Genomic DNA, 15,926 nt, shown 5'->3' with positions numbered 1-15,926 from the left:
TCCCTCCCTGAACCCGCAGACACCCAAAACCTCAAAATTTCACCACAAAACCTCCAAAATCTCAGCGTTTCACCCCAAAACCTCAGAATTTCACCCCAAATCGCCGCTTTTCCCCCGAGGATTGCCGTGAGGGCTCCACACCGAGCCGAGCCCCCTCCCCGACCCCCTCACCCCCAAAATCTCAGACTTTCCCCCCAAATCCCCATTTCCCCCCCGCTCCCTTCCCCTCACGGAACGGGGCGGGGGCTCCACCCCGAGCCAAACCCCCTCCCCTTTTTTTTTTTTTTTTTTTTTTTTTCCCCTTTTTTCCCTTAAATCTCCCCAAATCTCCTCTCTTTGCCGCGCTCATTTCGGGGGTCTCCCCTCATAGGGCCGTACCTGTCCGGGGCCTGCGGAGGCCTCACGCTCATGGTGGAGGTTCGCTCTCTCTGTCAGGGCTCTGCCCGAGCCGCCGCCCCGCTCCGGTCGCCCCCGCCACCATCCCCGCTCCCGGTGGCTCCGGTGGCCTCGGGGGGCCCCGAGAGACCCCCCCGCCCACCCCCCGGCCCCCCAGACACCCCCCAAGGTGCGGTTCGGTGCCGGCCCGGCTGTGGGGGCTGCCCCCGGTTCCGCCTCGGGGGCCGGGCTGAGGGAGAGGCCTGGAGGCCGCTCCCAATCCCCGGGCTCGCCCGGCCCCCCTGGCCGGGCACGGCGGGGCAGCGCCCGCGGGGGCGGGGGGACGGCGGGGACACCGGGTGAGGGGGGAGCCGGGAGTGACCTCGGGCTGTGGGGGACACCGGGGACGGTGAGGGTTTGAGGGGACACAGAGTGACCTCGGGCTGTGGGGGGACAGGGGGGACACAGAGTGACCTGGGGGTGTGGGGGACACTGGGGACACAGAGTGACCTCGGGCTGTGGGGGACACCGGGACGGTGAGGGTTTGAGGGGACACAGAGTGACCTCGGGCTGTGGGGGGACAGGGGGGACACAGAGTGACCTGGAGGTGTGGGGGACACCGGGGACAGGGGGGACACAGAGTGACCTGGGGGTGTGGGGGACACTGGGGACAGTGAGGGTTTGAGGGGACACAGAGTGAGCTCGGGCTGTGGGGGACAAGGGACAATGTGGATTTGAAAGGACACAGTGACCTGGGGGTGTGGGGGACAGGGGGGACAGTGAAGATTTGAGGGGACACAGAGTGAGCTGGGGTGTGAGGGGACAAGGGACAGGGTGGATTTGAGGGGGACACGATGTCCTGGGGATGTGCGGGATAACGGGGACAGTGAGGATTTGGGGACACCCACAAGGACATTGAGGATTTGAGGGGGACATGGGGACAGTGAGGATTTGGGGACACTCACAGGGATAGTGAGAATTTGGGGACAGTGAGGATTTGGGGACAGTGAAGATTTGGGGACACCCACGGGGACAGTGAGGATTTGGGGACAATGAGGATTTGGGGACATGAGGATTTGGGGACAGCCAGATCGGGGCTGCCACCCCCTGAATGTCCCCTCTGTCCCCAGAGAATTCCTGGCGTGGAAAACACGGAAAAGCGAAAATGAAAATGAACATTCCCGGGATCTCGGGCAATGAGGAAGTGAGCGGCGGCTGCTCCGTCCCATCCCCCAAACCCCCCAAAATCCAAACCCCAAACCCCAAATCCTACACTCTCCAAATCCCAAAACCCCCAAATCCCAAACTCTCCACATCTCAAATTCCCCAAACCTCAAACCCCCCAAACCCCAAACCCCTTAGAATCCAAACCCTAAACCTGAAATCCCAAACTGCAAATCCCCCAAACCCTAAATCTCAAACCCCAAACCTCCAAAATCCAAACCCCAAACCCTAAATCCCAAATCTCAAATCCCCAAAATCCCAAACCCCAAATTCCACACTCAAATCCCAAATCTCAAATCCCACAAAAATCCAAACCCCAAATCCCCCAAACCCCACACCCCCAAGTCTCAAATCCCCAAAATCCAAACCCCAAATCCCCCAAAATCCAAACCCCACAATCCCTCTGCCCCCTTTGGCCACAGCAGATTTTGGGATGTCTCCCCCCTGTCCCCATCCCAATATCCCAAAATTCCCCTCGGCACATCCCACATTTGGGATTTTGGGATCTGAGCTCCATCCTAATCCTCACATTTTCCAAAAAAAAAAAAAAAATCCTCGGGATTTTCTCAAATCCCCTTTGGAGCCAGAGTGGGGGGGGGGGGGGGGGGGGAATTGGGGAAAAATTTGGGAATATTTGGGAAAATGGAGCCCAGGCTGATCCCATTTGGAGCCAATCCTGGATCCCAAAATTTGGGAAAAACTTGGAAAACCCCAAACAAACAAAACCCCCAAAACCTCGAGAACCCGGGAATTTCTGGGATCCAGGGCCTTGGGAAAATCAGAATTTTGGGGATCCAGGAGATCCCTGGATGCTCCTTCCCATAAAAACTTTGGGATAATGGAACCCAAACTCAGAAAAAAACCCCAAAAAACATAAACCCCAAATCCCAAAAGCAGAAACTCCAGAATTTTGGGAATTTTTGGGATCCAGGGAATTCCCGGATGCTCCTTGCCAAAACTTTGGATTTTTTCCGCCTCCCAAATCCATAAAAAACTCCCAAAATTCCCCAAAAAAACCCAGCGGCGCCTCTCTGTTAAAAGGTTTTTATTTAACGTTTTGAATTCGAGGTAAAATACTTTTATTTTTCAGGTTTTTTTTTTTTTTTTCCTTTTTTTCCATTTTTTTTTTCAACTTCCATAACAAAATATGGAGCTATGGGATACCCCTGGAAAAAAATATGTATATTATCCATAAATTTCTCTAGCATTCCATCATATATATATATAATATATATATGCAACCCTTTTTTTTTAAATCTGATTTTTTTTAATAGAAATCGGAATTATTTTTTTAAAGGCACAAATTTCGGATTTTTTGTCTTTTTTTTTTTTTTTGTCGGTTTTTTTTTTTGTTTTTTTTTTGCCCCTCTACTTTACACCCTATGTACAAAGCCACGCTCCAATCCCAAAAAATTCCATCAATTTTTCCCGATGGATTCCTGCTGGATTCTCACCGGGGAGAGTTCAAATCCCTCGAAAGAAAATAAAATAAAATAAAAGGGTTTTTTTTTAACCCTTTAAAAAAAAAAAAAAAAGCGTAAATATCAGTTTAAAAAGCGCTAAAAAAATCAAAGTTTTTTCCGGGAAAATCCAAAATTTTCCCGGATTTTTTTTTGATGATTCCAACCGAGAGAAAATTCCTGGTTTTTATTTTGTTTTCAACCCCACCAGGACACGATAAAACAGAAAGAAACCAACGGAAAAAAACAGCTTAAAATAATAAAAAAACTCAACATAATTATGGAATAAATAAAAAAATCCGGGACAACCCCATTAATGCTGTTGGATTTTTTTTTCCTCCTTTTCCTCTTTTTTTTTTTTTTGGGAAATTCCCAAAAAAATTCCCCACCCTTTTTATTTTTAGGGGGGGTTGTCCCATCAAAAAGTCTTTTTTTTTTTTTTCTTTTTTTACATTTTTTTCCTACGGATCTGCTACGAAAAAAGAAGCGAAATTAACCCAACAAAAAAAATAAAATAAACAAACTCCAAAAAAAAAAAAAAAAAAATGCTGGAAAAACGGGATCATGCTCCGGGGAAAATTCATCCAGGAGAGAATTCCAACCACTCCCAACTTCCCGAGGGTTTTTTGTTTTTCTTATTAAATCGTTTGGCACGTTGGAATTTGAGCAAATTTTCCTTGAAACTTCCGATTTGTGGGTTTTTTTTCCCATAAAATTTTGATTTTTTTTTTCTTCCTCCTCCTTTAAATCCGATTTTTTTTTTTACGTTTTCCTCCTCCTCTTCCTGCTTTTTTTTTTTTCTTTTTTCCTTCCTCTTCTTGCTTTAATTTCTTTTTTTTTTTTTTAGATTTCCTCCTCCCGGGCTCCGTTGGGAATTCCGGAATTCCCGAGAGGCGCCGGATCCGTCGTCCTGAGTCCGGAATTCCCTGAACTCTCCCAAGGTTTTTTTTTTAATATTTTTTTAAAATTTTCTCTTTTCTTTTCTCTTTTCTTTTTGCAGTGCAACGGCTGTGGAAAAAAAAAACCCAAAAAACAAAACAACCAACCCCAACATTCCCACCCTTCCCAAAAACAAAACAAAAAAAAAAAAAACCCCAATCCCAAAAATTCCTCCGTCCCGAAAATTCCTTTTTTTTTTTTTTTTAAAGCCACAAAATTCCAACTTTTTTGTTTTTTTTCCCGTGGGATTTCACCTCGAATCCAGAGGATTAAAAGGGGGTAAAAATCCAGGATTTTTCCTCCTTTTTTTTTTTGTGTTTTTTTGTTGTTTTTTTCCCGACGGTTCCGGCACTTTGGGGATTTGGGATCGGCGGTGGGAATTTCGGGAAAGGCCTCCTCGTGTAATTCCTGAGTTCATCCTTGCGCCCTCTCCAGCTTTGTGGTTTTTTCTTTTTTTTTTTTTTTTTTTGGGATAATCCAGGGGGGGGGTTTTCCACCCCAAATTCTTTTTTTTTTTTTTTTTTTTTTTTGGAACTCCACATTCCGAGAATCCCAAACCCGGCCGGGTTGGGCAATTTGGGAATCGCTCCCGGTTCTTGTTCCAGCAGGGGAATTTTTATTTTATTTTATTTTAGTTTTTTTTTTTAAACCCTCTTTTCTCCCGGAATTCCCCAAATTTGTGCTCCGTGAGCGAATCCTTGGGAATTTTTGGCTCCGTTTTCCGAGGGTTTCTCCTGCTGGGAGCACAATCCAGATCCCGACGGAATTCTGCAGGATTTGGGATTTTCCCCCCCTAAAAAAAAAAAAACAACTCCAGGAAGGATCCACGAAATCCGAAAAATTCCCAGAAAAAGTCCAAACGTGGTTTTTGTCGTTTTTCGTTGTTTTTTTTTTGTTTGTTTTTTTTTTTAAGGCATGAGTTCAAACGGGGAGAAAAGGATATCCAAAAAAAAAAAAAAAAATTAAAATTAAAAATCTGGGAATTCCGGCATTCCCGGGACTCACCACAATCATTCCAGCTTTCCTTCCAAGCATTCCCAAAATAATTCCACCCACACGGATTCCAGAGAGGGAAAAAAAATAAATTCCCTCTCCAGGCACACACAGAAAAAAAAAAAAAAAAGAAAAAAAAAAAAAGGGAAAAAAACCCAAAAAACAACAACAAACCCCCCCCCCCCAACATTTTTAATGCATTAGGATTAAAGGCATCCGGTTAATTTTGTGTTATTCCCGTTCCCATTCCCTGAAAAAGTTTGGAGAGTTTTGCTCATGGCTTCTGCGAGAGAGAGAAAAAAATTAAAAAATAAAAAAGTGGGAAAAGGGGAATTTGTTTTTCCCGGAATTCCGCCGGGAACGACGCGGCCTCCATCCCGATTTTCCGAGTCTTTCCTGAATTATTATTATTTTTTTTCTTTTTTTTTTTTTTTTTCCCCCTTTCCCCACCCCAACCCTGCTCTGTGGACAGTGCAAAAATTCCCGCTGCAAAAATTCCTTTTCCCAAAAAAAAAAAAAAAAAAAATCCAAAATACCAAACCGGCTCTTGGATGGCCGGGGGAAAAAAAAAAAAAAAATTAAAATTTCCCATAAAAAATGAACCGTCCTTGCTGGATTTGGAGATTCCTGATGTCCCAAAAGGCTCGGGAAGGAGCCGAGGCCACGCCTGGAATTCCTCCGTGCCACGCCCGGAGCTTTTTGGAGCCGGGAATTCGGCCTCTTCACCTGCAAAGTCGACAACGAAAAAAAAAAACAACACCAAAAAAAAAAAAAAAAAAAATCCCCAAAATCCCCTCCCCCCTCCCCGCTTGTTTTTCCCCACCCCCCGAAAAAATCCCAAAAAATTCCCGAAAAAAATTCCCGAGGCTGCCCCACCCCCTCCCCGCCGTTATCCCGAACTGCTCTGCATCCTTGCTACATAAATACACGGATTCCGCTGCTGTGTTTTGTTTTTTCCCCGGGTGTTTTCCACGGTTTGTTGCTGTTATTTCTGTGTTTTTCGCTGTTTTCCCGGGCGGCATTAGGTGTCGGAGGCGGTGGCCACGGCTTTGGGCAGGTGCCAGATGCCGTTGGCGCGGGGCTCCTGGGCCATTTCCTGCCGGGAATCTCCGTTCCAGCGCCGCTTCAGCCGCAGCTTGGGCGGCATCAGCGCGTCCTCCCTCCTGTCGTGGCTGCCGCCGTCCCCGCTCGCATCCCGCGCCGATTTCTCCGCGTTTTCCTCTCCCGCTGTCGCTCCCCGCCGCCGCCGCCGCCGGGATCCACGCCGGAGCCGCGGGCCGGGCGAAAACCGGGATTTTCTCCTCCTCTTCCTCTGCCTTCCCCGATTCCTCCTCCTCGTCCTCGTCCTCCTTGTCCGCCGCCGGCTCCACCTTGACCCTGGCGGCGTTGGGGATTTGGGGGTTGGCCGCGCCCTCGCCGGGGCTCTCCAGCCTCTCCCGGTTCTTCCGCCCGGCCGGCGGCGGCTGCAGCTTGATGGGGAACGGCGGCTGCTCCTCCACGGGCACCGGGCACTGCAGCGGGGGCACCACGAGCGGGTAGCGAGGGAAAGTCCGAGGGCTCAGGTGATAATTGAACACGGAGCACGCCTGCGAGTGCAGGTAATGCTTCATTTCCTCGGGGTTGAAGGAGAAGCAGCTGCTGCCGGCGAAGGGGCTCAGGCCCGGCGAGGGGCTGTAGGAGAAAAGCGTCGGCGTCAGCGACAGGGCCGGCGAGATGGGGACATTGAGCACGCCGGGGCGGCCCGGCAAGGGCGACACGGCGAACGGGCTGTGCGGGTGATCCGGGAACATCCCCGGCCTGGAGAAGAGCGGCAGAACCACGTCGGGTTTGCGCTTGGGCCCGGCCGCGGCGGCCGCGCTGGCCGAGGCGTGCGATGGAGGCAGCAGCTCCCGGCGCCATTCCGACGCGTTCTCCTCCACATCGGCCGAGCCCGGCTGCCTGTCGGGGCCCGCCGAGCCGCCGCACTCGCCCAGAGGCTCGGCGTGAGGCTGCAGGAGCGAGCCCGCGGGGAAACGCGGCTGGAATCCTCGGTGGGAGAGTGAGGATCCAGGGCCGGGAAATGGAAACGCGACGAGGCCGTGGGCACGGGCGGGGCGCTCTGAGGGACCACGCCTGCCATGGGACAAAGCGGGAAAAAAAAAAAAAATAAATAAATTAGTTACGGGGTGACGGTGGGGGGCTGGAAGTGCTTGGATGGCAGTGGGAGTGTCTGAAATGTCCGTGGAGAAACCTCAAATGTCCATGGAAACGTCTGAAATGTTAATGGGAATAACGTAAACGTTCATGGGAATCTGTCAAATATCCACGGAAAAGTCTGAAATATCCATGGGAATAACTTAAATGTTCATGGAAAAACCTCAAATGTCCACGGAAATGTCTGAAATGTTCACGGGAATAACTTAAATGCTCATAGGAATATCTCAAAAGTTCATGGAATTGTCTCAAATATCCATGGAAATGTCTCAAATGTTCATGGAAAACCCTCAAATATCCATGGAAATGTCTCAGAAGTTCGTGAAAATATCTTAAATATCCATGGAAATGTCTCATCTGAGGGGGAATATCATCAATCCATGGAAATCTCTCAAATATTCATGGAAATGTCTCAAAAGTTCATGGAAAAACCTCAAATATCCATGGAAATATCTTAAATATCCATGGAAATGTCTCCTCTGAGGGGGAATTCATCAATCCATGCAAATATCTCAAGTGTTCATGGAAACATCTGAAATATCCATGGAAAAACCTTAAATATCCATGGAAATGTCTCATCTGAGGGGGATCTCATCAAGCCATGGAAATGTCTGAAATATTCATGGAAAAACCTCAAATATCCATGGAAATGTCTCCACTATCCACCCAAATCCCTCCCAATACCCAAATCTCCCAAATTTCCACCAAAAAACTCCGTGAGGGGGAAGAAATCAGTGAAAAAAACCTTAATTCCAGGTTTGACATCCCAACCCCTCAACCCAGCAGGAATTTAAAAAATAAAAAGTTGGGATTAACCAAGAGCATTCCAAATTTTTTTTTTTAAATTTATTATTTTTTTAATCCAAGCGCCCCGGGGACAGGAGGGAGCAGGGAAAGGGAGTTGGGAACTGCCCAAACTCGTTTGCTCCGACTTAATTAAGGAATTACAGCTCCAGACACAGCTTCCCACCCCCGTTTTTGGCTTGGAAAAGACATTCCCTTCTCTTAAAAAAACCAAAAAAACAAAAATAATCCAGCAAGGCCCACACAGGTGAAGGAGACACCAACACCTGGAGGAATTTTTCCCTCGTTCTTTTTTTTTTTTTTTTTTGGCCTTCCAGGAGCCTTGGAAAAAACAAAACCTCGGTGATTCCCTCAGGGAGGGGAGGCGGCCCCCGGATGGAGGTTCCAAGGAAAAAAAATTCATTTTTTCCCCACACAAAAACTGGTTTTTTTCTGCTTCCATCTCTATTTTCCCTGCTGGGTTGGTGCTCCAGGTTTTCCTCTGGAAACCAGAGGGGATGCTCCAAATTGGGATTTTTTTGGAATTTTTGGGAATAATGACTTTTTTATTTTTTATTTTTTTTTATTTTCATGGATTAAGTACTCATTCATTTCCCTAATTTTCCAGGCTTTTTTCCCCTACTTTGGCCGTCCAGGCTTTCCCCTGCAGCAGCTCATGCTAGGCCCAGCTCCTCTAAACTGAGATTTTTTGTGGAGAAAAGTTTGGAATTTTTGGGAATAAAAACTTCCAGAGGGGATTTTAATTTTTATGGATTAAATAATCACTAATTTCCCTACTTTTCCTGGGTATTTTCCTGTTTTTTCCCCCCACTTTTTATTCTCCTGGTTTGGCCTTCCAGGCTTTCCCCTGCAGCAGCTCGTGCTAGGCCGGGGTCCTCTAAACTGAGATTTTTTGTGGAGAAAAGTTTGGAATTTTTGGGAATAATGACTCCCAGAAGGTTTTATTTATCTTTATGGATTCAATAACCACCAATTTCCCTATTTTCTTGCTTTTTTCCCCACTTTTCTCCTGCTTTTTACCCTCCTGGTTTGGCCTTCCAGGCTTTCCCTGGCTCAGTTCATGCTAGGCCGGGCTCCTCTAAACTCAAAATTTTTGTGGAGAAAAGTTTGGAATTTTTGGGAATAAACAACTTCCAGAAAGGTTTTTTATCTTTAGAGATTCCATAATCAGCAATTTCACCACTTTTCCTTCTTTTCTCCACTTTTTTCCTGCTTTTTACCCTCCTGGTTTGGCCTTCCAGGCTTTCCCTGGCTCAGCTCGTGCTAGGCCGGGCTCCTCTAAATTGAGATTTTTTTGTGGAGAAAAGTTTGGAACTTTTGGAATATCAACTTCCAGAGTTGTTTTCTATTTTTATTGATTAATTTCCCCACCTTGCCTGGATCGGGACAATCCCCTAGCTGTAAAAATTTGGCTCTTTGGGAGTTTAATTCCAAAAAAATCCACTTGGAAAAAAAAACCCTTTTCCCAAGAAACTCCTGCTGACTGTCTCCTCCAGGGAAAAATTCATTATTTTTAGCCAAAATCCAAGGAATTCCTATTTTCCTCCAGGAATGCTGCAATCCCTTATGGAATCCCTCACACCTCCAGGGCAGAAAGGGGTTTAAAAAAAAAAAACAAAACAATTTTTGGTTGAAAATGAGCACGAAAAGGAAGGAAAAAAGGAGAAAAATCCATGGATTTTTTTTTTTTTAAAGTTCCATAAACTCACCTGAGCCACTCCAGGATTGCATCCCAAGGTTGATCCTCTAATCCCATAATCCCAAAAAATCCCCGGGGAAAAATAAATAAATCCCGATCCCACAACCCCCACAGCAGCTGGGATTTGCTCCCAGATTTTATTTTATTTTTTTTTTCCTCCCCAGCCTGGTTGTGGAGGAAAATTCAATTTTTAAAATTTTTTTTCCTCATATTCCCACCCCAAAATTCCCAAATTTTCCCAGGGCTCACCGTTGGGCCGGATGTTGATGAAGGGATAATTAGGCATCACTAATTTGTTGAAATTGAATTTGTAGGTGAATCTTTTGCCCTTGGTCTTGTGCAGGATCCTCTTGTTGTAGTAATATCTGGGAATAAATTAAAAATTAATTTAAAAAAAATTTAAAAAAGGGGAAAAATGGATCAAAGCACTCAACAATCCAGAATTCCTTCCTAATTTCCTGTTTAAAGCAGAATGTGGAATTCTGGGATGGGAAAAGCTCAAAGATCCGAAAAAAATCCAGAATTCTATCACTGAAATTCCCCAAAATTCCAGCTAGGAAAACAAAACAAAAAAAAAAAAACAGGGAGAAAAAAAAAATAACAGGGAAAAATCCCCCAAAATAGGGAAAAAATTCCCCCCTAAAAATAGGGAATAAATCCCCCAAAAATAGGGGAAAAAAACCCCAAAATAGAAAAAAAAACTGAAAAAAACAGGGAAAAAAACCTCCAAAAATAGGAAAAAAGTCCAAAAAAACGGTAAAAAACCCTCTAGAAATAGGGAAAAAACCTGCGAAAAATAGGGAAAAAACCTGGAAAAATCGGAAAAAAAAAACCCAAAAATGGGAAAAAAAACCCCCAAAATTGGGGAAAAAAAACCCCCAAAAATTGGAAAAAAAGGCCAAAAATCGGAAAAAAAGCCGCAAAAAATTGGAAAAAAACCCCCAAAAAATCGGAAAAAACCCCCAAAAAATCAGAAAAAATCCCCAAAAATCAGATAAAAAACCCCAAAAATCAGGGAAAAAAACCCCAAAAAATCAGAATAAAACCCCCAAAAAATCTGAAAAAAACCCCAAAAATCAGAAAAAAAACCCCAAAAAATCAGGAAAAAAACCTCAAAAAATCAGGAAAAAACCCCAAAAAATCAGAAAAAAACCCCAAAAATCAGAAAAAACCCCAAAAAATCAGGAAAAAAACCCCCAAAAATCAGAATAAAGCCCCCAAAAATCAGAATAACCCCCCAAAAATCCGAATCCCCCCCCGGCCCGCGCACGCACCGCAGGGCGCGGCTGAGCTTGTCGTAGTTCATCTGGGGCTTGCACTTGCGGCGCCCCCACAGCCGCGCCACCTCGTCGGGGTCCTTGATGACGAACTCGCCGTACTCGCCCTGCTGCCACGCGATGACGTGGCGGAACTCCTCCTTCTGCAGCAGCTCCAGGATGAAATGCCACAGCTGGATCTGCCGAGAGCCCGGGCTCGACTCCGTCTTGTAGGCCCACTCGGGAAAGTGGTAGCCTGGGGGGGAGAACGGGGCAGAAAGGGTTAAATCTGGGGGGAAAATGGGGGAGAAAGGGGGAGAAAGGGTTAAATTCGGGGGGAAATGGGAGAGAAAGGGTTAAATCTGGGGGGAAAATGGGGGGAGAACGGGGCAGAAAGGGTTAAATTCGGGGGGAAATGGGGGGAGAACGGGGGAGAAAGGGTTAAATCTCGGGGGAAAATGGGAGAGAAAGGGTTAAATTTGTGGGGAAATGGGAGAGAAAGGGTTAATTCTGGGGGAAAATGGGAGAGAAAGGGTTAATTTTGCAGGGAAAAATGGGGAAAAAAGTTAATTTTGGGGGGAAAAAAGTTAATTTTGGGGGAAAAACGGGAGAAAAAAAGGTTAATTTTGAGGGGAAAAACGGGGGAAAAACGGGAGAAAAACGGGAGAAAAACGGGAGAAAAACGGGAGAAAAACGGGAGAAAAACGGGAGAAAAACGGGAGAAAAACGGGAGAAAAACGGGAGAAAAACGGGAGAAAAACGGGAGAAAAACGGGAGAAAAACGGGAGAAAAACGGGAGAAAAACGGGAGAAAAACGGGAGAAAAACGGGAGAAAAACGGGAGAAAAACGGTTAATTTTTGGGGAAAAAAGGTTAATTTTGGGGATAAAATGGGATAAAAATGTCAATTTGGGGGAAAAATGGGGGGAACAAATGGGAGAAAAATGCTAATTTGGGGGAAAAAATAAGTTAATTTGGGGGAAAAAGTATTTTAACTTCGGGGAAAAAAACTGGAGAAAATGTTAATATTGGGGAAAAATCGGGATAAAAAGTGTGAATTTCAGGGGAAAAGTCGTTATTTTGAGAGGTGTTTCTTTGGGCAGGAAGTGGAATTCTGTTCACTATTCCATGTGGGAACAGGGAAATTCAGATTTCTCATCCAATTCTTCATTTCTGATTCTTTCCAGCCTCATTTTCCTTGGAAAATCCAACCAAAGATACCAAAAATCCACTAAAAACCAGAAAAAAACCCAGTAAAATGCAACCAAAACTTGGTAAAAGTTGGGTGGAATTCAATATTCCATGTGGGAACAGGGAAATTCAGATTTCTCATCCAATTCTTCATTTCTGATTCTTTTCAGACTCATTTTCCTTGGGAAATCCATCCAAATAACACCAAAACCCCACTAAAAACTCACTAAACCCCCCCCCAAAAAAAACCCCAAATATCCCCAAAATATCCCCCAAAAATTCCCCAAAAATTCCCCAAAAAATCCCCCCCAAAAAATTCCCAAAAAATCCCAGGCTGGAATGGAGCCCCCATTCAAAATTCCAGTGATGGAATTCAGGCAAAAAAAAAAATTAAAAATCCCAATTTGGGGTGGTTTTTTTTAGGGAAAATTTATATTTTTTTTTTCCTAGGGCCACCCACATTCCTGCCAGCACACAAAATCCAGGAGGGAATAATCCCAAATCCACCCCAAATCCAAAAAAAAAAAAAAATAAAATTAAAAAAAGGGAAGAATAATTTGAATTTTAAACCCACCACCTCCACTTTCTTTTTTTTTTTTTTTCCCCCTACAGGGAGTGGAAATTTTGGGAGAGGCGTGATGAATATTCCCAGAAAATATTTTTATCCTGGAAAAAAAAAAAAAAAAAAGGCAAAAATTTAAAATAAAATAAAATTCCAAAAAAGCCTCTGGAATTCCTTACCCCCTCCTCCTTCGGGCTTGTCCACGATGCTGCAGCCAGCTTTCATTTCTGCCTCCTGGGGGATTGAGAGGGGGAAAAAATCAGTTTATTTGGGGGAAAAAATGGGGAAAAAATAGGGGAAAATATAGGGGGGGAAAGGGGGAAATAGGGGGGAAAATAGGGGGGAAATAGGGGAATAAAGGGGGGAAAAAATGGGGAAAAAAATGGGAAAGAGATGGGGAAAAAAGGGGGGAAAAAATGGGGAAAAATAGGGGGGAAAAAGAAAAGAGGGAAATTTCCCTGCCTGGAATTCCAGGAAGGAGACAAAACAAACCCTGCTCAGTTCCCAGACGGGATCTGCTGCCAAAATCCACAGCTGGGAGCTCGGCCAGATGTGCCAGGGATGGAGGGGAGGGAAAAATGGGAAAAATTGGGAAAAGATGGGAAAAAAATGGGGGAAAATTGGGGGAAAAATGGGGAAAATGGGGAGAAAATGGGGGGGAAATTGGGGAAAAAATGGGAAAAAAGGGGGGGAAATTGGGGGAAAAAATGGGGGAAAATAAATGGGGGAAAATAGGAAAAAAGGGAATAAAAAGGGGATAAATTGGGAAATAAAAGGGGGAGACGGAGGAAAAATGAGGAGAAAATAGGGGGGGAAAAGGAGAAAAATGGAAAAAGTGAAATTCCAGCTGTTGATCCCGCCTGGGTTTTCCAAATGGATTTTCCCAATTTTCCTGATTCTGAATTTCTGATTTTGATTGGGAAGCCAAGGAGATTTCTGGGATTGGGAATCCAAGAAAATTCCCAGGAAGGATCAGAGATCACCAAGATGGACACGAGACCCCCGGGATGAACCCGGGACCCCCAAAATCAACCAGGGACCCCCAAAATTAAATAACCAGAGACCCCCAGGAGGGACCTGAGACCCCCAAAATCAACCCGAGACCCCCGGGAAGGACTCAAGACCCCCCCAAAATCAACCGGAGACCCCCTGGAGTGACCAGAGACCCCCAGGACAGAGCAGAGACCCCCCCCAAGATTAACCAGAGACCCTCAGCAGTGCCTGGAGACCCCCGGGAAGGCTCTGAGACCCCCAAGATTAACCCGAGACCCCCGGGAGGGACCAGAGACCCCCCCCAAGATTAACCAGAGACCCTCAAGATGGACCCGAGACCCCCAGGAATAACCAGAGACCCCCCAAGATTAACTGGAGACCCCTGGGAAGAACCCGAGACCCCCAAGATTTAACCAGAGACCCCCGGGATGAACCGGAGACCCCCGGGATCAATCGGAGACTCCCCCCAATATTAACTGGAGACCCCAGGAAGAACCAGAGACCCCCGGGATGGATCGGAGACCCCCAGTAAGAAACGGAGACCGCCCCCCAAGATTAACCGGAGACCCCAGGAACAACCGGAGACCCCCAGCAAGAACCGGAGACCCCCGGGAAGAACCGGAGACCCCCGGGATGAACCGGACCCCCCCCAGCGGCTCCATCTCCCGTGCCCGTTCCCCGCCGGCCCATCCCGGCTCCCCCGCGGGCCCCGCCAGCCCCGGGAGAGGCTTCAAAGGCCCCAAATGGCCGCCGGGAGGGGCCGGCAGGCGCCGAGGCGGCGGCGGCGGCGGGGCCGGGGCTCTCCCTTTGCCTTCCCCTCCCTCCCTTCTCTCTCTGGTCTCCGTTAGAGCCGCACCGAGCCTGTCCCGGCCTGCCCGGCCCGGCCCCGCCGCCCCAGCCCCGGGCGGTGCCGCTCCCCCCGCTCCCCGAGACACCCCCGGAGCCGCCGCCAGCCGGGGCCTCCCACGCTCCCCGCACCGGGAACACCGAGCTGGGAGAACCGGGGGGGGGGGGGGTCTCGGGGCTTTTTTTGGGGGGGGTTTCTCGGTTGTTCCTCCCTTCCCCCGGTCTCTGTTTGCTCCCCGCTCCCCCCACCCACTCGGTAACGTTTCGGTGTTTACTCCACCCCCGGTAACCGGAGGGTGTGTGGGGGGGGTTCTGATAATCCCCGCCCCCTCCCGGATCTCCGTTCGGTGTCTCGTTGTTTATCCAACCCCCCCCCCAGCCTTCCCCCTCTCCGGTAACCGGGACCCCCCCTCACTTAACGGGGGGCTCCGCTTCAGCTCTCCCCGCGAACCGCCCCCGTTCCGCCTTTCCCGGCAGCCGGGGAGGGGGGGAATTCTCCTTAATTCGAGCCCCTCCGGTAACTCCCGGTGATCCCAAACTCCCCCTCCCCAAAAATCCCGCATCGCCCCCCGTGATTCCCCCCCCGGGACGCACCTGCGGGGGCGGCGCGGGCCGGGAGGAGCGAGGCGGGTTCCGGGAGAAGGAGGAGGAGGAGGAGGAGGAGGAACGGGAAGGGAGGAGGGAAACGGGGAAGGAGGCGGGCGGGGAAGGGAAGGGAGGGGGGGGCGGATCGTTCCCGGTTGTGCGGGGCGGGCGGGGGGTGAGGAGGGCGCTTCGGTTCTGGTTGCGGTGCCGCTTTTCCCGCTGTTGCTGTTGGTGCTGGTGGTGCCGCCGCTTCTTCTCGTTCTCCTTCTTCTCCTCCTTCTTCTTCTTCTTCTCCTCCTCCTCCTCCCGGTGCCTCCCCCGCGCCGCCGCCGCCGCCGCCGCCGGAACCGGAACCGCCGCCACCGCCCACGCGCTTCCGGGCAGCGCGCGCGCCCACGCACTTCCGCTTCCGGTCCCGGGAATGAGAAAAGGGGAGGGGGGGAGAGGCGGGAGCGCGCGCGCGGGAAACGCCCCCTCCCCTCATAAACAAACGGCGCCTGAAAAGCGGCGAGAAAGGCTCGGAATGGAGCGAAAATAGAGCAAAAACAGCCCCAAAACACCCCCAAAACCAGGCCAAATCCAGGCCAAAAACCAGAACCAAACAGGGCCTGAAAACCAGAGTGAAAATGGCTCGGAATGGAGCGAAAATAGAGTTAAACCGACCCAGAGCCAGAGCTGAAACAGCTCAAAAAACAGAACTAAATAGGGCCTAGAAACAGAACCAAATCAAGGCCCAACCCAGACCCAAAACAACCAAATCCAGGCCCAAAACAACCTTGAAAACGGGCCCCAAATACCCTACAACCA

At 48.2% G+C, this 15,926-nt stretch overlaps 2 protein-coding genes across 2 annotated transcripts in view; both read right to left on the bottom strand.

The window, feature by feature from the left end:
• Nucleotides 1-512, bottom strand: part of LOC106863788 (rho guanine nucleotide exchange factor 11) — a 29,774-nt gene extending 29,262 nt beyond the window's left edge. Inside the window, 1 exon segment of the mRNA XM_088181053.1 lies at nucleotides 379-512. Coding sequence (XP_088037179.1) covers nucleotides 379-410 — 32 coding nt within the window. The 5' untranslated portion in view covers nucleotides 411-512.
• Nucleotides 513-5,872: 5,360 nt separating this feature from the next.
• LOC106863798 (ETS variant transcription factor 3) lies at nucleotides 5,873-15,494 on the bottom strand. Its single transcript, XM_014893356.2, is given in 7 exon segments — nucleotides 5,873-6,217; nucleotides 6,219-7,014; nucleotides 7,017-7,103; nucleotides 9,937-10,052; nucleotides 10,962-11,199; nucleotides 12,875-12,929; nucleotides 15,129-15,494. Coding segments are annotated over 6 exon segments (1,488 nt in total). The 5' UTR covers nucleotides 12,921-12,929; nucleotides 15,129-15,494; the 3' UTR covers nucleotides 5,873-6,012.
• Between the last annotated feature and the right edge of the window lie 432 nt (nucleotides 15,495-15,926).

Source organism: Sturnus vulgaris, chromosome 31 (assembly GCF_052056855.1).
Source record: "Sturnus vulgaris isolate bStuVul1 chromosome 31, bStuVul1.hap1, whole genome shotgun sequence".
NCBI classification, from domain to species: Eukaryota; Metazoa; Chordata; class Aves; order Passeriformes; family Sturnidae; genus Sturnus; species Sturnus vulgaris.
Note: the sequence above shows the minus strand (reverse complement) of the source record. Positions and strands in the feature narration are given on the sequence as shown.